We start from the raw sequence: 23,274 nt of genomic DNA, 5'->3' as shown, positions 1-23,274 counted from the left end.
GGCACCCCGGGGTTCAGCCCCCCCTGCCCGGGCCAGACCCCGGAGTTCAGCGTCCCCCTGGGCCTCCGGGCCCGTTAAGAGACTCTCGGGTTCAGCCCCGCGCCGAGGTGAAACCCTGGGGCTGGGCTCCCTCGGTTCCCACGACCAGTTAGAGACCCCGGGGTTCAGCCCCCCACTCGGGAGCAGCTCCCCCGCCTCCGACTCCACTCTCACCCGCGTCCCGCCCGCTCCCAGCCCGGCCGGCGGCGGAGCTGGTCGGCGTACGGCGGTGGCCGAGCGGCAGGTAGCGGCGGCCTTGTTTGTCCGGCGGCTACCATGGGAACCGGCCCGAGAGCCGCCCCCTGCTCCCCGCCCCTGAGCTGGGCCGAGCCGCGCGGGGAGGCGGGGCCGGTAACCGAACCCGGAAGGCCCTTGCTCGGCCTGGGCTTGAGCCGGCGAGATGCCGGCGGAGGCCGAGCTCGAGGTGTTGCTCCAAGAGGCCACTCGGCGGAGACTGGCGAAGTTTGACCGGCTGAGAGGTAGGGGCCGGGGTGATGGGGTGGGGCCGCTGCTTCAGGGGAGTCACCCCGGAACCGCGGCGTCGAGCTCCCCGTCCTGAGAGTAACTGCCCTAAGCGTAGGCCCTGACCCGGCAAAGAGAGAGCCGGGCCGCCCCCCCCAGCCCCGCCCACCGAAACACCTGTCTCTCAGCTGCAAGCATCAGACGTGAAGCTAAGCCCGCCTGGGAGCGTTTGCAGGATTCGGGGCTTGTTCGTGTCGCGCAGCGGTTCTTAAACTAGGGCCGCCGCTTGCCCGGGAAAAGCCCCTTTGGCGGCCGGGCCGGTTTGTTAAGGTGCCGCGTCGGCGGTTCGCTCCAGGCCCCTGGGGGCTGCGGGGAGCGGCGTGGGCCCAGGGACGTGCCGGCCGCCCTTCCCGCAGCCCCCACTGGCCTGTAGCGGCGAACCGCAGCCAGTGGGAGCCGCGATCGGCCGAACCTGCCCACGTCGCAGGGAAACAAACCGGCCCCGCCCGCCAGGGGCTTTCCCCGGGCGAGCGGCTGCCCTAGTTTTGGAACCACTGGTGTAGCGTTTTCCACCTGTAAATCTGAAAGACAAGCGCTTTTCTTGGAAGGTAAGTAATATCCCCAGCACTGGCTCTAGCTTTTAGTAACTGATGGGAAAATTAAGAGGCGGAGAGTTGTGTCCCAGTGAGCACCCCACAGAGTCCCTCAGCAAGGCCACAATCATGCAGGGTTAACTCTAAGGATGGGAGTATTCCCACTGACTTCATTGGAACTGCTCACATATTTAAAGTTAAACACATGCATCAATGTTTGCAGGATCAAGGCCCAAGTCATTTGTAAAGATGAGGATAGAACCCTGGTCTCTGACTCCTAGTTCCATTTCTGTATTCACTGTTTTAGTCCACAGTCCTTCAAAAGAATCCTCTTGGTCGATTTTTACATCAGTGTGACTCAGCCTATGTAGATCCTTGGCTGGTTCACAACTTTATGGAGTGTGATGTTAAAAGTGGGGGGGGGGGGGGGTTCAAATCTGTTCTGAAATAATGAGTTCTGAGGGGAAAACTTCTGTAGATTCTACATAGAGTTTTAGGGGACAAGGGGAAGAGTAAGTAGGGAGAGTACTCTTAACTAGACCCTAACTAATAAGACAATGCAGATTCCTTGATGCACCCATAAAGAGCGAGGTCAACGCTGTACACCACAGAGTGTTAAAGTGGCTAGAATTGTTACATGAATAAGGCTATAAGGCCAAGTCTAGACTAAGGGCTTGTCCATACCAACAACGCTTAGTTTGCAGCAGGCTGGGGCATAAATCTACTTTGGGCTAGCCTGCTGTGCACCAAGTGTTCTTGTGGACTCTGCTGACACACACTAATGGTTTGTTAAGCACACTAAGGTTTTTATAACAAGATAGATACATAAAATCCTAAAGTGAAATCCTGACTCCACTCATCTTCATGGTAAAACTCCCATTCTCTTCAATGAGGTCCTTATTTCATCCCAAGTGTAAACAGGGAAAATTGTTGTTTTATCTTAATGTAGCCAGTTGAGGGGAATCGTAGTAGGAAGTTTAGGATTTCTGGATTTCCTAAGCATTTTTGGGCAAGTCTGTCATAACGAATATTCATGAGGCAACCAAATTAAGGTTGTATGTGGCCACTTTTATTTGGGCATTTAATAACATTTGAGTGCTTGATTTTAATGTAAGTTCCTTTAATGTAGTTTTTATATGTCATACTACTGAGAAAGTCATTAATCTCTCGCTATTGTACTCTACTGATGGTCTCTCTTGTTAACTCACTTTTCAAATAGGTAAAGTCACACAAACTGGAGAATTCTGGGATGTTGTTGTAATTACAGCAGCTGACAAAAAACAGGAATTGGCTTATCAGCAACAGCTATCAGAAAAGTTGAAAAGAAAGGAACTCCCTCTTGGAGTTCATTACCATGTTTTTGTGGATCCCCCTGGACCAAAAATTGGTGGGTATTTTATTGCCAATTTTTCTGTTTTCGCTTACATGATATAGTAGTTGATACATACCTTTTTCTGACAATCAGTCAAAGAAATTAACTTTGCCGGTCTCTGACTACATTCAGTATAAAGCCAGAAGGCACCATTGTCACCATCTGGTCTGTCCTCCTGTATAATACAGGCCTTAGAACTTCCCTCAATTAATTTATATTTGAACTAGTACATTTATTTTAGAAAAATAGCCAATCTTGATTAAAAATTTCCAGTGATGCAGAAGCCACCTCACCACTGGTAAGGTTCATAGTTTAAGATTTCATTATATATTGACTAATTTTCAGACAGACAAAAAGTGCTCATTGTAGTAAGTGTTATGACAGTTGTCTCTTACAGCAAGCGAGTTCCAGAAAGCTGTTAGAAGCAGAATTATATTAATTAAATCACATAAAGTGTTCTAATGGCATTAAGCAGTGTATTTTGATTCAAATGTGTAATTATTAGCATTAATGAGTCTGGTGCTCCTTTGGACTTCATATCAGTTCAGCGGATGTATTAAAATTTACCTAGTAACATTTATATATTGCCCTTAAGGTGCATGCACAGTATATAGATCATGGTAGTTTAGACTTTGATTGTATGTTAATAATATATACATACTCTGTATTATAAGTGCATAACACAGAATGTCACTGATTCATGTTGTTCTTATATGTTCATATTGTACATCATAACGGATCCATTATGGTCTACAGTGGAATACGTTTACACCTATTCGATTCATAACACTGAATACATGGCAAGAGTCTTAATGAAAAGTAGTCACTGAGCATGCAGTGTCATCTTGTAAACTTCAGTAGCTCAGCCATTTGTTTGTTTAGAAAGTAACAAATATGATTAGAATATAGTATAATCTGCAAAGATTAATTTTCTGAAATGAAATTGTTTTATGTTATAGGAGAACAATAAATACCAAAATACTGGTAAACCTCTATTTTTTTCCTTTTTTGTACTGTACATGTCAAAAAGGTCATTTGAAAACTTGCTTAAAATCATTAGTGAGATTTTGTATGACAGGTTACATGTCAGAGCCAATTTTTACAGCTTCTGGAATTGATGACAGATCCTTGATGATGATGTCACTCAGAGGATGAATTGGAGGGGGGGGGAAGTGTTCTTTTTTCCCCAAGACCTGCCCACGTGAGATGAGGTTTATAGTGGATTGTGCAGAGCATCATAAGGTGACTGCCCAACCTCTTTCCTGCAAGGTTTGATCAACAGTATTGAGATGGAGCTGAATAGTATCATCCTTTCAGAGTTGTTTTATGCAGTCTCAGGAAGATATCATTGCATCCATAGACACTCCGTCCACAATTTAAAAATGATCTTTGCAGCCATGAAGCTAGAGACTTCGTTTAAAAATAATTGACAATTTATGCTCTGGAGCAAGAGGTCAGCATCTTAAAAAGCACTTAAGTGCCCAGATTCCTCACGCCAGCCCCGTTCAACCCCTGGTACTGCTAGCACATGATTTTAGTATGCTTGGCATATTTATGTAACTAATGTTGATGTTTTTAATTTATGTACTCAATATTTTGTAGGAAATGGTGGATCAACTCTTCATGTCCTTCAGTGCTTGGAAGAGATGTATGGTGATAAATGGACTTCTGTTAATATCATAATAATTCATTCTGGTAAATCCTTTTCCTGATTTAAATTTTCTGTGACACTATGCTGTTTTTTCTTTTGCCCCCGAATGAAAATATGGTGGTGGTGATGGGGAGAAGTTGTTGTCAAATGTGACGTCTCTTAAGTGAGCTCAGATTTGGCTGGCTGATTTGGCAGTTGAATGGCATCTGAATGTGGGTTTGCAGTTCATATCCAACTATCTCAGCTAAAGGAGCCTGGAAGTGCTGTGAAACAGCAACCTTAGCTTTTTGAGAGAAAGAAGCCTTATGTCACCATACAGCAACATCCTCTGGGGGAGATGAGTTGTTTGGCTCGTTTATGGTTTGAAATTGCAAAAGGGACTGCTTACATGTAGAAAGAAGAGAGACATTAATGCCAGTCGCTTTCGGACAGAGTTTGGCTCTGTGCCAAATATTTGCTCGTTTTAAGGGAGTGGGAGAAGTAAATATAAAAAATAGTGCCAGGGGAGTAAAGGACAGGAGAGTGGGAAGGTTTATCTACTAAATCAAAAATGAAATGGAAGTAATTCAGTTTTGTTGTTTTCATTGTATGCAAAAAGTCCTTTTCCTACTTTACTTTGAGCACAAACTGAAGAGGATGAAGTCAATAAATTAGGAAATGCGCTCTTTAATGCATACTGTCTTTTGGACACTTGAGGATCGAGATCAGGATCCATTATTAGTTCTGTCTGAAAGAGTTTGACTGAGATTAGAATGTCAGTTCTTTAAATCTTCATTTTTTTTAAAGGCATGCTTAGAATACAGCCGTGTCCATATGTAAAATAGCCACTTCGATATTGTAACTCATAACTAGTTCTTGATAATTGTATATACCAGTAAGAGAGATCTTTAAAGAGGAATGTGAATGTTTGTGTGTGAAACTTGTATATAATAAAACTTTTTTTTTTAAGGTGGTTATAGTCAACGTTTACCAAATACAAGTGCACTGGGAAAAATTTTCACAGCTTTGCCTTTTGGTGACCCTATTTACCAGATGTTGGAGCTGAAGTTGGCAATGTACATTGATTTTCCAACCCATATGAATCCAGGAATTCTCATTACTTGTGCAGATGATATTGAACTTTATAGTATTGGAGCAACAGAAGTCATCAAGTTTGATAAACCTGGGTTCACTGCATTAGCTCACCCTTCAGATTTGACTATTGGTACCACTCATGGAGTATTTGTGTTAGATTCATCTGCTTTATCAGAAAAAGAGCTTGAATACAGATCTTGTCATCATTTCCTACATAAACCTAATATTGAAAAGATGCATCAGTCTGGTGCAGTATGCATAAGGAGGAATTGCTCTCAACCAAACCCCTCCGGAGAACACAGTGACTTAAAAATGGACTGCGAGTATGTGTATACAGACAGTTTATTTTACATTGATCATAATGTTGCAAAACAATTACTAACATTTTTTAAGCAGCTGGACACTCTTTGCTGTGAAATAGATGCATATGGTGATTTTCTCCAGGCTCTGGGACCTGGAGCAACTCATGATTACACAAAAATCACAGATAATGTCACAAAAGAAGGATCACAGTTAACAGAAATAAGGCAGAAGCTATTTTCTCTTCTTAAAGGAACATCACTTAATGTTATAGTCTTAAATAATTCCAGGTTCTATCATATTGGGACAACACAAGAGTATTTGTTTCATTTTACTTCTGATAGTAAATTGAAATTGGAGCTTGGCTTACTATCTAAAGCTTTTAGCATCTTTCCAGATAAAGCAGAAAACTCAGATATATCGGCATGTATCATTCAAAGCATACTGGATTCAAGTTGTGTTATAGCACCTGCCTCTGTTATTGAATACTCTAGGCTGGGACCTGATGTTTCAGTAGGGACAAACAGCATTATCAGTGGTTGTTGCATAAGTGCTAACACAGATGTACCACCAAATTCTTTTGTGAGTTCACTGAGCATCAGAGTTAATGGAAAAGTAATGTATGTGAGTATGGTGCTTGGTGTAGAAGACAACTTGAAAAAGAATGTGAAATTGTTGTCAGATGTACATTCCCTTCAGATTTTTGGAATCAGTTTACTGCAGTGCTTGGAACTCTGGGACCTAAGAGTTTCAGACCAACTCTTCTCTGGTGACCAGACAAGTTTGGGTTTGTGGACTGCTCGGATTTTCCCTGTTTGTTCTACATTAAGTGGTTCAGTTAGAATGTCATTAAAGATGTTAAATGCTGTGCAAAACAAATCAGCTTTTAAACTGAATGGCTGGAAGCTCCTGTCTATTGAAGAAATGCTCTTCTACAAAGATGTAGAAGACATGTTGAAGTTCAGGCAGCAAATTTATGAAGAAATCACTCTACAAAGACACAAAGAGAAGTCTGATTTGTAGATGTACAGTATTTTTACACTTTGCCTTTCTTTAATGTGAAGATGATTGATTGTTTTCAAGCTTGTAAAACCCAGAAGCAAAAAGTATACATCAATGAAATCAGGAAAAAAAAGAAGTAGAAATAATGAAATTGCATTAACAGTGTTATTGTAGCATAACATTAATAATGCAAAAAACACAGATAAACTATTCTTTTGATGAAAGAATTAATGAAATATTTCAAATCTATGAAAACACTAAGCGGTGAATTTTCTTGGGGTATCCAGTATGTATGGGTTTTTTTGTTTTGTTTTTTAGTTTTTGTTAATATGGAATGAACATTAATTAGGAGTTTGATTGAAAATTACTTAAAACTTCTTCAGAGTACAATGTTGGCTCTTGCAACATGGTGTGGCATAGCAATGAGTTACATTTCTCTCTTTTCACAGTATCCTTTTAAAATGGGTATTTTAAGAGGCTAAGGTAATTTTCCATTATTTTAAGCAAAACAAAAGATTTTTTTTTATATTTGTTTAAACTTTAGCTCGTCATCACTTTTACAAACAATGGGAAATTTTGTGTATTTGTGCTATATATATCTTCTTGCAGAATGCTGAATAATTTGTGGAAAGAATATATCTAAAAAGCTGTGATCTGAAATATTGTATCATAAGTAAATTGAAGTAAATGCACTTTCCATATCTCTGCATTATGGTCCTTTCTGAATCAACGATTTCCAGAATCTAATGGCTCATTAACTTACGATTCCAATTCTTTGAATCCCCTTATGGTGTACAAGTATCTCTCAAGACTCTTACATCTTGTGGTCATTTCATAACTTCAGTTCTCAAAGGAGACCAGGGCCAATAGAATGTTCTAGTTCAGTATCACCTTTGAGTATCAAGCTGTGGTAATGCCTCCTTCATTGTCCCATGTTCAGCTGTGTACGCTTGCTACCTGCAGTCTCTCCTGCAAAATAATATCCGTTTTCATTCTAGAATACCGACATTCACAATATTCAGTGGCACTGCAATAAACAGTTATTTTGTCCAGAATTTAGAATGTTGTAACTATACACAGTCTCCTCTCTGACAGTTGTTCCTCGCACACTTTCCAGAAGCTTCTTCGTTGATGAATATACCTGCTCGCTCTTTTTCATCATCTGGGAACGTGCAGTCACATTCCCAACCCACATCACCCCTTCCATCATGCATTTTTATTCTTGTGTTGACTGTGGATGATCCTGTGCCCTGGCTGTCCATTTTGTGTCTTTGTGCTGAGCTAATTAACTCTGCACACTCCACAAAGTAATTTTAACTATATTTTTCCTCAGACTGTTTTACTACATTGTTACAATTTAAAATATTTTACCTTTTTTCCACTTAGAATGTGCCCATTATGTTGTCACAATGCTAGGGCAGATGAGTTAACACAACATATGACTCCACTATGCATAAGTGAAAGGTATTTGTTCAGTAGCTGGAAACGTGAGCAAAAAATTGAACTACATTTTTCATGAAAAATATATTTGAAGTCAAACATGAATTTTATGTTTGTCAGTCCCCAGGCCCCTAAAATTAGTTATTTTTATATTATAAGCACAGAACCGGATTCTGATCTCTGGCACTAGTCTAAATCTGGAGGAACTCCTTGGATTTACTCTAGTAAAACGGAAATCAGAATTGAACCCAATATCTTTAATGTTTAACAATAGTTTTAATGACTAAACAAGGCAGTGTATACTGATGTGCAAAATAATGTTGAGTACATGTAGCATTGATCATATCATGGAATTATCAGTAATAAAACTATCCCTTGTTGAGCTCTCCAGAGGTTTTAGAGGAAGGGGAAGCCTAAGGTTATAATGTGGAATTTGAGGTTCGGCTTGTTAGGGTAGGGAGCCTAATGAATGAGTGTGCCATGGTTCACAAAAGATCCTGTGCTTGCGAGTGGTGTTGTAATCAAAGATAAGTATTATCAGATTAAATTTGTACCAACCTTTTTGATATATATATATATATATATATAACCAAGTGCTTGTGGGCTGCTTTCTTAACTCCTATTGATATTTCTTGATGCCAGCTACAAGGCAATGGAACGTCTCACCAATAATATTTAATACCAAAGTTTTCTTTAACCTTCATCATGTGTCACTGGTAAGACACTACTTCTTTTGGAAGGTTTATCTACTTGAGTTAAAATCTTCTGCATGTGAATCGGTACAGAAGAACTAGACCCCCCCAGGCTTGCAGCGGGGTGAAAGTGTGGATTTAATTTGCAATGGGGATAAGGATGGATGCCAAGAAAAAAAGGTCTTAGGCAACAGGATAAAGTGTTTTGTGTTTGTTTTTTTTTAATGGTTGCAGAGGGGTACGTTCATGAAGACAGATTAAGAATTGCAATCAAACACCATACAAATCAAGAAGTAAAAATAGTCATTGAATATGGTGCATGAAGTCATGAGAATGCTTAATCTATCTTCATAAAATCATAAAATATCAGGGTTGGAAGGGACCTCAGGAGGTCATCTAGTCCAACCCCCTGCTCAAAGCAGGACCAATCCCCAACTAAATCATCCCAGCCAGGCCTTTGTCAAGCCTGACCTTAAAAACCTCTAAGGAAGGAGATTCCAGCACCTCCCTAGGTAATGCATTCCAGTACTTCACCATCTTCCTTGTGAAAAAGTGTTTCCTAATATCCAACCTAAACTTCCCCCACTGCAACTTGAGACCAGTACCCCTTGTTCTGTCATCTGCTACCACTGAGAACAGTCTAGATCCATCCTCTTTGGAAGCCCCTTTCAGGTAGTTGAAAGCAGCTATCAAATCCCTCCTCATTCTTCTCTTCTGCAGACTAAACAATCCCAGTTCCCTCAGCCTCTCCTCATCAGTCATGTGTTCCAGTCCCCTAATCATTTTTGTTGCCCTCCGCTGGACACTTTCCAATTTTTCCACATCCTTCTTGTAGTGTAGGGCCCAAACCTGGACACAGTACTCCAGATGAGGCCTCACCAATGTCGAATAGAGGGGAATGATCACGTCCCTCGATCTGCTGGCAATGCCCCTACTTATACAGCCCAAAATGCCATTAGCCTTCTTGCCAACAAGGGTACACTGTTGACTCATATCCAGCTTCTCGTCCACTGTAAATCCTAGGTTTCGAAGTAGCAGCCGTGTTAGAATGTATCCACAAAAGAAAAGGAGTACTTGTGGCACCTTAGAGACTAACAAACTTATTTGAGCATAAGCTTTCGTGAGCTAGCTCACTTCATCGGTTGCATGCTCACGAAAGCTTATGCTCAAATAAGTTTGTTAGTCTCTAAGGTGCCACAAGTACTCCTTTTCTTTTTGTAAACCCTGGGTCTTTTTCTGCACAACTGCTGCCTAGCCATTCGGTCCCTAGTCTGCAGCAGTGCATGGGATTCTTCCATCCTAAGTGCAGGACTCTGCAGTTGTCTTTGTTGAACCTCATCAAATTTCTTTTGGCCCAATCCTCTAATTTGTCTAGGTCCCTCTGTATCTTATCCCTACCCTCCAGTGTATCTACCACTCCTCCCAGTTTCGTGTCATCTGCAAACTTGCTGAGGGTGCAATCCACGCCATCCTCCAGCTCATTAATGAAGATATTGAACAAAACCAGCCCCAGGACTGACCCTTGGGGCACTCTGCTTGATACAGACTGCCAACTAGACATGGAACCATTGATCACTACCCATTGAGCCCGACAAGCTAGCCAGCTTTCTATCCACCTTGTAGTCCATTCATCCAGCCCATACTTCTTTAACTTGCTGGCAAGAATACTGTGGGAGACCATATCAAAAGCTTTGCTAAAGTCAAGGAATAACATATCCACTGCTTTCCCCTCATCCACAGAGCCAGTTATCTCGTCATAGAAGGCAATTAGATTAGTCAGGCATGACTTGCCCTGGGTGAATCACTTTCCTCTAAGTGCTTCAGAATTGATTCCTTGAGGACCTGCTCCATGATTTTCCAGGGACTGGGATGAGGCTGACTGGCCTGTAGTTTCCCTGATCCTCCTCCTTCCCTTTCTTAAAGATGGGCACTACTGTAGCCTTTTTCCAGTCATCCAGGACCTCCCCCAATCGCCATGGGTTTTTAAAGATAATGGCCAATGGCTCTGTAATCACATCCGCCAACTCCTTTAGCACCCTCGGATGCAGCACATCCAGCCCCATGGACTTGTGCTCGTCCAGCTTTTCTAAATAATCCCGAACCACTTCTTTCTCCACAGAGGGCTCCCCATGCTGTGCTGCCCTCCCCATGCTGTGCTGCCCAGTGCAGTAGTCTGGGAGCTGACCTTGTTCGTGAAGACAGGGGCAAAAAAGGCCTAATGTGCATAATCTTTGTGTCATTAACTAGCGTGATGTTATACAAAACATTGTGGAAAACACAAATGTTTGACACACAAACTTTGTGTCTTCCATTAGAGACCAGACTTTGCTCCTTGATAGTTTTCATGCTGAATTGCCTCATCAGTATAAAGACTTAAATACATGGTAACCAGTAATTGTATTCTTTTAATATGCTCATTCATTCTTAACTATTATAAGAAGATTTATTTTAAGACGGTCCCCAAACATAATGCATTAATAACCACGTTGTTCACTGAAATTAGTTTTAGTATAAAGACAGAGATTTTGGTTTTTGTATCCAGAGCTGTTGTATCATATTAAAGAAGTTCTGTATTAAAATCACAAGTAAGTTTGATTCCCCTCCCCATAGTTTAAATTGCAGGGCATTGCTAATTAAGAGGTCTCTTGTCTCTTGGTCTGGGTTTTTTTGTTGTTGTAGTTACTGTTTCTCTCCCTCTGTGTGTGAAACTTGCAAGCTGCTAATTGTGTTAGAACATCCTAAAACAGAGAGAGAGATTCAAAGCGATACTTTGTAACAACAAGAAAAGGAGTACTTGTGGCACCTTATAGACTAACCAATTTATATGAGCATACGCTTCGGACCCCCAGGACACTCAGTTAAGGTTGTGATCAAGCTGGTGGTCCGCCGCGAGGTGAGCTACCGCCTGTCCCAGCCCCTGCCTCTCGGCGCTCCCTTGATGCTCTTAACTGAGTGTCCTGGGGGTCCGAAGTGTATGCTCAAATAAATTTGTTAGTCTCTAAGGTGCCACAAGTACTCCTTTTCTTTTTGCGAATACAGACTAACACGGCTGCTACTCTGAAATTTGTAACAACAGAAACAGCACACAGAGACTCTCCACCCTTTTGTTGTATTTATCTCGCTTTGTTAACAATTGTGATTAAAATAGAGATAGAGAATGTATGTGGATGGATGCTTGGTATAGATAATAGATAATAAATGAATGATCAGGGAGGTGCCAGCCTAGGAGTTCAGTATCGATCGGCCAAAGAATGCGCAGAGTAGAGACAACCAGATGACCTCCGGAGCCTCCCGAAGGGCAGACTGGAATCCGCCCAACAGCCTCAAGGATGGGAGAACCAAAGAACAAGATAACATCTGGCAGCACGGAGCCATCAGGAATGTGCCATCTGCTGATTGATTCAGCAACAGCATGATGAAGCAATTCCCATAGACTGGCATAGGAATAAATTCCTATAAAAATGGACTTTAGAAACTGAGAACTTTGAGTCTGGTTCTGCTACCACCCTCCAGGAGCATCGGATGCACATCTGACAAAGACTCAGCTCCACCCTCATGCCCAAGTTACCTGGCCAGTAACTTGGCATGAGCAACCTCTAGGCTGGTAACTATAACAAATTTGCAGAACCTGTGTGTGTGTATGAATGAACCTGTGAATGAATGTGAAACTGAACGAAATGTTATAGCTATAACTGCCTGTCTGCTATGATTCTTTTTGTATTTACAATAAATGCGACATTTTGTCTTATCCCCTTTAATAAGATCCTGCTGGTTTTTATTTTATTGGTATACCACAGCTGGTGTTTGGGGATGAGGAGGTGAGAGAGAGGCACAATGACCAAATAGTCTCGGAAAAGTTCTTAATTCCTGAAAAGACTGCAGTCTGTATTCCTCCCAACTGGAAGGACAGAAGGAGTAGAATCCTGGTCAGACCCCACCTCACCCAGCCATGCCTCTGTGGTTTGTGGAGTGCCTTGGAGTACTCCACAACATTTGGGCTTGGGCTGGAGTCCAAATGTCTGCACCACAATTTTACAGCCCCATAACATGAGCCCCACAAGCCCAAGTCAGCTGACACAGGCCAGCCATGGGGGTTTAATTGCAGTGTACACATATCCCAAGTCTGTAGTAGCCCCCTTTCACTCCTCACACAGGTGCATGAGGAAACAAAAAATCTCCCTGAGGGCTCCTCTTCCACTTCAGAAGAGGAAGCACAATCTGTCCCAGAATGTGGAAGCACAGATGTGCTGCTTACTTGCTGTGTTCAGTAGTATTTCTGTTCCCGTCATTTACGTATGCTTCCCGGCATGAGCCATGTTTCAAGAACCCAGCAGTTTTACAAAGCCAGAGGGTGTCTGTTAAAACACACTGTGTGGTTAAAGGTTGATCCTATCTCTGTTTTTCCTTTGTATTGTTATAATCCACACAGCTTTCTTTGCTTCTGCTTGTTAGTTTTACAAGCAGAACTGTCGATAACGACAAAGAAAATAATTGTCCCCAACAAGGTTTCTTATTATGTAGAGCTGTTCAGTCAGAATCCTATTAGCAGTACTAGCTATGAAATAGTGCATTCATGGTGTAAGAGCTGGGGGGATGCCAGGCTCAATGTAACTCATCACAGCACTGATATAATCTATCCAGGCCAAGTTACATTGAAATCTGTTGTTGCCAAAAATATGCTCACAAATCTGTGCCTAAAGTTTTTTCCTACCATGGAAATATGTATATTTTAATTATGGTGTCACGGTAGGACAGTAATTGCATAGTTTGTAAAACAGTGTCTATTTTAAATCTGATTTTGAAGCCCACACACATCCTTTCCTCTTTTTGTTTTGTTTGTTTTTTGTTTTGTCAGAGGAATACCAGGTGCCACAGAGGGAATGAACAGAACAGGTAATCATCAAATGATCCATCCCCTGTCGTCCATTCCCAGCTTCTGGCAAACAGAGGCTAGGAGCACCATCCCTGTCCATCCTGGCTAATAGCAATTTATGGACCTATCCTCCAGGAACCTATCTGGTTCTTTTTTGAACCCTGTTATAGTCTTGGCCTTCACAACATCCTCTGGCAAGGAGTTCCACAGGTTGACTATGGCTTCAGAATACTGAGGAATCTCTCCTATGCAAGATCTATTCTTTACTTTTTTTTTGGTAGTACTACTATTCCCAAAGTAGACATTGCTTAAACAATTGTCTGTATTAAATATACTGTATGTTGCATTCATTGCTCAAATGTTAACTTGTCTACCTCTCTTAAAATATGCGATAGCCTTGAACAGTTTGTGACTAAGTAATTTCCTATTTTCCTATCACTTTTGAATAGATTCATTAAATGTCTACTCTTTTTCCTTTGCAAGCCAGTGAGGTGTTTCATGTCCAGTCTCATTTAACATGTAGTTTGACAATGCATTGCCTTGAGAGGAAATAAAACATTTAAATGTTGAAGCAGAGAGCTTAATAAAAGCAGATCTTTTGTAACAGAATAAGTGTAGATTTCTTTTACTGGGTGAGAAAGATTAGATTTTTTTATGGGCTTGTGCCAGTCCAGGATTGCTTTCTGCACTATATATTTTGGCCTTGAGTTTTCAGAAAGCAAACTGGGATCGATAGAGCTGTGGTTAATAAAATTGGGGTTCCTCATGCATTTATTTAATGTTTCTAGTGTTTAAGATATAATTAGGTTTAGTGTAATACCTCTGAAAAACAATCATTTACAGAGCTATGTTTTAAATAAACTATAGTTTTCCATATATTATTTCAAATAAAATATTATAAATATTTTATCACATGCAGTGTTTTGCTTTATGCGTACACATATAAGTATATATGGCTGATGCACATATTTTGCATGATCAGTTGCAGATCCATCATTAAGGCCATGATTTAGTCACGGGTATTTTCAGTAAAAGTCATGGACAGGTCACAGGCAATAAACAAAAATTCACTGCCGGTGACCTGTCCATGACTCATACTAAAAATACCTATGATTAAATCAGGAGGGGGGACACTGCTGGAGGGGCCGCCTGGGGCCAGTAGCACCAGCTGCCAGGGGCCGCAGACGATGGCCGCTCTGACCAGTAGGCTGGGGACCGCTGCCCAGAGCCTCCGGAGCAACAGATGATGTGGCTGTCCTGCGGGCCACCTGAGCAGCCACCCTGGCCCCTACAGAAGTCATGGAGGTCACAGAAGTCACAGAATCCGTGACTTTTGCCACCTCCATGACCGATACAGAGCCCTATCCATCATGAATAAGCACTTACGTATGTATCCATTGATTTCAACCGAGTCATAATAGAAAACAAATTTTTGCCCAGTAACCCTTTAAGGAACCCATAATTTTATGTGGACTTCCTTACATTGAAATTATTGTAATATACAATAATACACACTGTAAGGAGAGTGATCACTTAAGATGAGTTGTATGATAACACCCATTTTTTCATGTTCTGTGTGTATATAAATCTTCTCACTGTATTTTCCACTGAAAGCATCGGATGAAATGAGCTGTAGCTCACGAAAGCTTATGCTCAAATAAATTGGTTAGTCTCTAAGGTGCCACTAGTACTCCTTTTCTTTATATTACTGCATTATTCAAAAAAAGGGAGAAAAGGAATTATGAAAGAACATTTCTGGATGAAAAATTATGATTAGTGACAATAAAAAGCACACACGTGACTATGCCCAAAGGGATCTCAATTAGTCCATTAAAAAAAATTAAAGCATCTATTAGGTTGCCAGCTTCTGGATTCTCTTAAATATTTTTGGTTGTTTAAAGCCATATCCTTTCATTGACTTCAGTGGGAGTTCCACGTATTCAGCCATAGCAAGATATGGCAAAGTCATACAAAAAATAGCTACTATCATTAACATCTTGGGTGAAACCCTGGTTTCCACTGAAGTCGCTGGGAGTTTTGCCATTGATTTCAGTAAAGCCAGGATTTTATCTCTGGTATTTTGTTGATGTACCAAAGGTTTCTTCACTCCATTAGGAATATGGTTTCTTTAAACAAAGTGTAATCAGGGTTCATGGTGCTTCTGTTGACCACCTTGTTAGCAAATGATATAAAGCTGCTAAAGCTCTTGATTTATTGGAGTTAGTGCAGCTCCTTAATTCCTGTGGAGCATTAAGGAAGCTGGAGTGGCTCACTAGAGTAAGGAGCGAGGACACAGGAGCCTTGGAGGAAAATATCAGAGAAAAAGTTTAGTCTCAGGCTGATGTGATCCCATTTTTGAGTTCACAAACAAAGCCATGCCCCAGTGGGGGGTGAATTTGAACACCAACCCAGTGTCTGTGTGCTCTGTTGATAGTGTAGGGATTAAGCATCTTCAAGTGGGGATGAGATTATTTTTTGCTCGTATAATGATATAGTGCCATGGTGGGGGGAAGGCGTTGTATTGCTTTGTAGGCATAATATAACACATGGTTCCAGCCCTTTTGGCCTTTACAGTCCTCTCTGGATAGAAATTTACAGAAGTAAAAGCATCACCATGTTTTACAATCTGAAGAATTAGTAGAATGAACAAAAAGAAGGAGAGGAGGCAAATGCTGAGTGTGTGTGCTGTGGGCCAGCTTGTGAGTCCTTTCTCACATGGAGGAGTAATTACTTACATGAGTACTACCACTGAATCCAATGGGACTCATGGGACTAAATGTTCACCTGTGCAAAAGAAGCTCACAAGCTGGTCCTGTGTTTGTGTTTGGTGTCAGGACCAGTTGAGCTATATTATGCTAACTTGTTGGGGTTTAAAAATAATGAATTCTATGATTTTAATGTGACCAGGCACATGGATTGCAGTGGGATCAAGTGAGCTGAGATTAGTAGCAGAAGACTGGCTAAAAGAAGTGAAGTTTAAAAAGAGTATTCAAAGGAAAGGAGGTTGTTAGGCCACACTGGGGGATGATCTGGGGCAAAACTTGGAGTCCATGCAGAAGCAGGAGATGAAGAGATCATTAGAATGCCTGCAAGGCAATGTGGTCCTGTGACTGGTATTCAGGAGACCTGAATTCTATTCCTAGCTCTGCTTCTTCACATCTCTGTGCTTGTTTCCCCTCTCATCCACTGCCTGTTTAGATTAGGATCCTTGGGGCAGTAACCATCTCTCTGCATGTTTGTAAAGTGCCTGGTATAATAGAGCCCTGATATCAATTGAACCTTATTGCAATACAAATAATTGATAATATTTATAATCTGAGCAGAGTTATTGGTGAAAGGTGTTTAGGGAAAGAGGGGTGCAAAGAAATACAAGAAACACTTCTGCTTCTCCAGCAGAAATTCTCAGCACCTAAGGATGTATAATGGAAATGCATACACATCCGACTTCCTGGGCTAATAGGAGGGCCAGTTTACAGGCACTCAGTGGAGCTAGCATTGGGCCCCTAGTGAATAACTGTGCTCCAAACTTGATTTACCCATTGCCTTTTTTCTTTTTTTAACTTACATGGCACTTTACAAAAGTGAACTATTTTTTCCTCAGCCCACCTTTGAGGTAGATGACTACAACTGTCTCCATTTCACAGATGGGAAAAGCAAGGCCTGGCTCAATCAAAGGACTTGCACAAGACCACAAAGTAATAAGAGTTCCCAACACCTAGTCCTATGCCCAGACCACTGGATCATGATGCTGCTCCAAGTATATTTACTAGCTTTTTAGGGTAGAAAGGATCCATTGATGAACTCTTCATTTAGGCAGGACAAATTAACCCTTCACATTTCTTGCAGCAGGAGTTTTCCATTAAATAAGGACTCTTCCTGAAGAAATGCAGGATTTGACCTAAATGAGCATGTGCTGGATTTGCTAGACAAATATAGAATTTATTAACCTGTATAGCGCTGCCAGCTTTCCATCCATCCTGAAATTTTACTGTGCTACTGTGCAGGACGGTACAGTCTCAAATAAAGCCAAGATGAGTGTTTAATGATTTTATTCATGTCAGTTTTCTTTATTTAATTAGTTTTCCTGTGTAGTGCAATAATGGGGCTCATAATGAACATCATCCTAATGATTTCCCTGAATGCTTTGAGAGCATGGTATAATGAAGAGATTTGACCATACTGTGTATATTATATTATGAAATTTGAGAGGGGAGTATTATTTCAGTAACCTTTTAGGCAGGAAATTGAAATCGGAGAAATTGGGCACTTAAAGAAGAACATCAGGAGTGGCAGATGAAAAAACAAATGAAAGCTTAGGAGTACTTGTGGCACCTTAGAGACTAACAAATTTATTAGAGCATAAGCTTTCGTGGGCTACAGCCCACTTCATGGGATGCATAGAATGGAACATATAGTAAGAAGATATATATATATATACATACAGAGAAGATGGACGTTTCCATACAAACTGTAAGAGGCTAATTAGTTAAGATGCACTATTATCAGCAGGAGAAAAAAACTTTTGTAGTGATAATCAAGATGGCCCATTTAGACAGTTGACAAGAACGTGTGAGGATACTTAACTTAGGGAAATAGATTCAATATGTGTAATGACCCAGCCACTCCCAGTCTCTATTTAAACCCATGTTACTGGTATCTAGTTTGCATATTAATTCAAGCTCAGCAGTTTCTCCTTAGAGTCTGCTTTTGAAGCTTTTCTGTTGCAAAATTGCCACCCTTAAATCTTTTACTGAATGGCCAAAGAGGTTGAAGTGTTCTCCTTTCGGTTTTTGAATGTTATGATTCCTGATGTCAGATTTGTGTCCATTTATTCTTCTGCGTAGAGACTGTCCGGTTTGGCCAATATACATGGCAGAGGGGCATTGCTAGCACATGATGGCATATATCGCATTGGTAGATGTGCAGGTGAACGAGCCCCTGATGGCGTGGCTAATGTAATTAGATCCTACGATGGTGTCACTTGAATAAATATGTGGACAGAGTTGGGATCGGGCTTTGTTGCAAGGATAGGTTCCTGGGTTAGTATTTTTGTTGTGTGGTGTGTGGTTGCTGGTGAGTATTTGTTTCAGGTTCGGGGACTGTCCGTAAGCAAGGACTGGTCTGTCTCCCAAGATCTGTGAGAGTGAGGGATCATTTTTCAGGATAGGCTGTAAATCTTTGATGATGCGCTGGAGAGGTTTTAGCTGGGGGCTGAAGGTGATGGCTAGTGGCGTTCTGTTATTTTCTTTGTTGGGCCTGTCCTGTAGTAGGTGACTTCTGGGTACTCTTCTGGCTCTGTCAATCTGTTTTTTCACTTCAGCAGCAGCTTGAAAGACATACGTTCCAGAAAGATAGGGGAGATTGAGAATAGCAATACAGAGAAGGGTGAAAATGATTTGGATCTCAATAGAAACTACTATTGCCTTGGAAAGAGAATTTATCTGTAATACAAGAGCTCACTGGTTCCATCCTCTTCTTGTTCCTAAATCTCTAATGCACACACTTCACTTTCTCTCTCCTTTCTACTGGCAGCTCAATAGATCGCATGTGGAAGATTAATCCCTTTGCAAATGCCAGTGTTACACTGTGGTAACAAAAATAGCAGTACTTTTAATCCACTGTCACTGAGGAGCCATTGTAAACACCTGTTTCATTTTATGGGCTATTGAGTCCCTTGTCTTTTATTTTCATAATAATGTTCCTTATTTTAAAGTTCTTGTCATTATCAGTGATATATCTGGATGTCACTGGAACAATATTGAAATAGATAATAGTGACTTACCGCCCTTCCACATAGATATTCTTAGAATGGGAAGAAATTAATCTGAAATAAGGATAATTTCAAAGGGTCTAATCCTGTAAAGACTTCATGAAAAGAACTTTTATCAACTGAAATGGGAAGTGAATTTGGCATGCAGGACTCTTGCAAGGTTGAGTTTGACAGTTGTACATTTTCAAATATAAGTTTTTTTAACAAAACTTTAAAAATTAACCCAAGAGCTGTACAGCTGAATGTTCTGTAGATATTGCTTCTGAGGATTATGTTCACTGAAAAATATTGCTTTTGGCTTTTTAATGCTAACTGTATGGATGTTAATTAGAACTGGTCTAACAGTTCAATCAGTGCATGTATAACTTTTTTAATTTGCAAATTGCCTATGCACCAACTGTGATTTTTCTTTTTTACCATTTTGTTAGTTGTTTTCCGTTATTCAACAAACTCTTCATGCAACCACAATTCATCTTATTGGGTAGGTGGAGAAGGAGCACTCCCGATCACACTGGATAGGGGAGCAGGACCACTGGGACTTCCCCCAAAGGGGATGACAACAAGAATTGTGGCTCCAGGGCTACTCAGAGAAGGGGGTCGCCCAGCCCTAGGGTGAACCGGTATATGGTCAGATAAGAATGCAAGTTTAAGGGCCTGAGCCCTTGGGGTTCCCCCATTGTTGGTTTTATTTTTGCTATTTTGCCAGCAGTGGCTTCTTTCATAGATCTCAAAGAACTCTACAAAGATCAGTGAGCATTAATATTCTGATTTTACTAGGGTAGAAACTGAGGGTGCCTTGATCAAGGTCATAAAGCAAACGAATGACAGAGCCAGGAATAAAACCTGTCTTCTTACTCTTCGTACAATACCCTACCATGCTGTTTTCCTAGATTTCTCTCACTGATCCCAAACAGAACACTTGGATGTTTGCAGCCTGACTCTGCTGTCTATGTCAGTGAGCTGGAAATTTCTGGTAGTTTACAGTTTGGGGCCCCTTTTATCAGACAATTCCTCTGACAGGGATAGTTTACGCAGTAAGTCAGGCCAGATCCTGCCTTCACTGATGGCCATAACAAAACTCACAACAATACAGACCCCTTAATATATAGATAGCTTGCTGAATAATCTTCAGAAGTTACATTAATACAAACATTGATCTGTTTAATCTCTTTTTCTCCGTCAAGGCTTATAAGGAGGTGGGGCAGAAGTGAATATGTTTATGGGTAATCCTTTGTTTATGTTGTGTTTCTAAATTATGGGCTAAGTATTCACAGAACCTACATTTGGATGGGTGCCCATAACTGCATTTTAGGAATCTGAAGAAAAATAAATAAATATGAAGCTAATACAAGCTGGGAAATATAGACACCCATTATGGCCATAAGTCTGTAGCTTTGATAGTTGCTTGGATGTGGAGTGTCAGTTATGAGACCTGTGTCTTCTTAAATATTTGGGTGCATATCACAGGGTGTATTGTCAACGCAACTCAAATTATTTAAAAATACATGCTTGGTTTTGGGTGCAAATCAGGGCAAATAAACTGGTGCGGTCATGCTGTGATAGAAATTACAACAGGAATACTGGTTTGTTTACAATTGGATGTAGCACATTAAAAGTTTTAGGTGCGTATGTGTGTGTATGCACATATTATCTTGACTGGAATCCTTAAGGTAAGACGTTATATACAGAAAAACTGTCAAGGTCAATTGCTGTGCTTTCTAACCTTGATACTATCACTTTAAATATTTGTTTTAAACTACCAGTATAAAACATAAATAAAAGATTCACAAGTGCAGAGAACAGAATGAATAAAATATTGGAGTGAGAAAAAGAATGTGAGAGACTTTGGGGGAAGGTGGGAGGGACAGGTTGAGAGAGAAAGACAGACAGACAAGGGAGCAGATCATTGGTAAGTTGAATCCAAAGCACTAAACTGCTTATTTTACTTTTTTTAGAGCCTCAAAGATAACCAAACTACTCTCCTTCCTTCCTTCCTTCCTCCTTAAAGACACTGACCAATGTCAAGCTGTAGTCCCCTGCTGGTGGAAAGTCCACCTACAGCAGGGATGCAAGCCACATAAGTGGCCTGCATCTCGCACTCCTCTTGGGGGTAACAGAGCTGGCCAGTACAGCATTCTCCAGGGCAACCTCTTCCTTTAGCACTCCAATAGAACCCCAAGCTGGACTGCCCTAGCAGAAATGATGACAGTACAGCTGCTTTTCGTGTCCCCAGGGCTGAACTCCTGTGAGATAGATCAGGAAACAAGGACACAAAATGCATGTGTACACCATAACCTTGAGCTAATGGGTGAATCAATTTTTCCACTCAATTCTATGATACTTCATTGGCATAACAAGCTGGACAAGCGTTGCCAAAGTGTAAGAAAGAGATGTACTCAGACGAAAACACAACCTATCCACAATAGGATTACACGCTGTGATTGGGGATCGATTCCATGTCTATTCCTCACCACTGATCTGGTGGCAGTTTGCTCACCCTCCCCTATGTATGGGTAGTCAACAGATGGAAGCAAATATTGCCGCTGAAACGTTTGCAATTTATTCTTGACACTGTATTTTAAACAAACTGATTAGTTACCTTTATTATTTTATACTTGATAGCACACATTGTTTTGCTCTGTGTCATTGTTGCATGACATTCCATTTGGCACACAGTTTATTTTTAGCCAGAGACTATCAAAGTATTTTTCGGTAGGGCTGTCACTGCACTTGAACAAGGAATCATTACTGCAAGAACTTTACTGAAACAAAGAAGAAATATTGAACAAATGGGGAATTATAAATCTAGACCAACCCAAACTTGCACTGGTAATTAATGTTGCTTCTTTAAATGCAATATGATATAAATCCATCAACCAGCAGCAAAGGTAGCATTAGCAAATTTACTCATTTGCTAATTTCCTCTTGAGTTCAAGGATAAGGTATTGTATTACTCCTAATCTATATGAAGACTGGCTTGACTCAAATCACATACAGTATCTATGAAAGAAAAAGAGGAAGAAAAGCCAGCAAATTTCTTCAAACCATTAGATCATACTAAATTAGATTATTTTGTTGATTTAATTAATATTTAATTAGAACATTACAAAACTTAGAACTATTTTTATTCTGTACTTCTATACTGTTAACACTTAGATATTTAGAACTAACAAATACAACCTTATGAATTTAGCTTTTCACTATTAAAATGAAATGAATTTTCCAGAAAGATTGAAATATCTAATATTGTGTATAGCATAGGTATGTGTGTGTGTATATTGTTTTACACAAGGAAAAAACTCCTAACTCTTTTTGCATAATACATATAATATCATTTAAACTGCAAATATCCATAATTTAAACTGAAAGTTTTTGTAGCAAAATAATCTATAATTTGGTAAATTTGATAGTGAAGTTGTTTTGATTACTGGGAGATTGTGACTTGTGTGCTCGTGTTGTACAGGGCATGAAGTATATTGTGAATCGTATTTGCTTTTTCTTGTTAGATGAATGGAAGAAGAAAGTTAGTGAATCATACGCTATAATCTTAGAAAGATTAGAAGATGACCTGCAGATCAAAGAAAAGGAGTTCACAGAACTGAAACACGTATTTAGGTAAATGATTCTGGAAACTTGTTTATTATATTTAGAAACAATAATTAGTTTTTTAATGTTGGTGTAGTTGCAAATGTTTTCATATATGTGTCAATGAGTGTTGCACATATGGATAGTCTATATCTGCTTTCTATTTATATCTGCTATCTGTTTTCAGGAGTAAGTCCTTATAACTCTGGGCCAGTGTCCCACATCCTAGTACCAAGATTAATGGCTGCTTATTACTAGAGCTGGGTGAATACTGCCAAAATTTTACTGCAAATGTATGTTTGAATTTTGTAATGAATTTGCTTTAGCAGTGTACATACCTCCTTTTGTTCATTCTCCAAAAATAGTTTGGCAAACAAGTCTACTGGCAGGCGTATTTGCAGATTTTTACACAAAGATGCAG

At 40.5% G+C, this 23,274-nt stretch overlaps 3 protein-coding genes and 1 long non-coding RNA gene across 9 annotated transcripts in view; 3 read left to right on the top strand and 1 right to left on the bottom strand.

Moving 5' to 3' along the window:
- Positions 1–9,724, bottom strand: part of LRRIQ3 (leucine rich repeats and IQ motif containing 3) — a 68,166-nt gene extending 58,442 nt beyond the window's left edge. The window contains exons 1-2 of one of the 4 annotated variants that reach the window (XM_043552829.1): positions 265–382; positions 214–227 (exon numbers count right to left, since the gene is read on the bottom strand). The gene's annotated coding sequence lies outside the window, so the exon portion shown is untranslated. Of the gene's footprint in view, positions 1–213; positions 383–9,683 lie in introns of those variants that run through there. The other 3 variants (XM_037907943.2, XM_043552827.1, XM_043552828.1) reach the window with 3 other exon arrangements.
- On the top strand, positions 382–7,194 carry FPGT (fucose-1-phosphate guanylyltransferase). 2 transcript variants are annotated; one of them, XM_037906086.2, is made up of 4 exons: positions 382–518; positions 2,314–2,481; positions 4,069–4,161; positions 5,067–7,194. In XM_037906086.2, the coding sequence occupies exons 1-4, from the start codon at positions 440–442 to the stop codon at positions 6,512–6,514; spliced, it is 1,788 nt and encodes a 595-aa protein (XP_037762014.1). In that variant the 5' UTR covers positions 382–439; the 3' UTR covers positions 6,515–7,194. The 2 variants fall into 2 exon arrangements, with proteins under 2 accessions (XP_037762014.1, XP_043408760.1); XM_043552825.1 differs by lacking the exon at positions 4,069–4,161.
- A 1,609-nt stretch (positions 9,725–11,333) lies between the features above and the next one.
- On the top strand, positions 11,334–19,136 carry LOC122466818. The gene is made up of 3 exons (XR_006292670.1): positions 11,334–11,595; positions 16,012–16,016; positions 19,104–19,136. It is a non-coding gene; the product is annotated as an uncharacterized LOC122466818 (long non-coding RNA).
- A 2,860-nt stretch (positions 19,137–21,996) lies between these two features.
- The window catches only part of LOC102939068 (serine/threonine-protein kinase TNNI3K), a 165,698-nt gene continuing 164,420 nt past the window's right edge, over positions 21,997–23,274 (top strand). For both annotated transcript variants that reach the window (XM_037906085.1, XM_007062560.2), the window contains exons 1-2: positions 21,997–22,097; positions 22,775–22,883. In XM_037906085.1, the coding sequence (XP_037762013.1) occupies positions 22,058–22,097; positions 22,775–22,883 (149 nt within the window). In that variant the 5' untranslated portion in view covers positions 21,997–22,057. The remainder of the gene's footprint in view (positions 22,098–22,774; positions 22,884–23,274) is intronic.

Source organism: Chelonia mydas, chromosome 8 (assembly GCF_015237465.2).
Source record: "Chelonia mydas isolate rCheMyd1 chromosome 8, rCheMyd1.pri.v2, whole genome shotgun sequence".
Classification (NCBI taxonomy): Eukaryota; Metazoa; Chordata; order Testudines; family Cheloniidae; genus Chelonia; species Chelonia mydas.
Note: the sequence above shows the minus strand (reverse complement) of the source record. Positions and strands in the feature narration are given on the sequence as shown.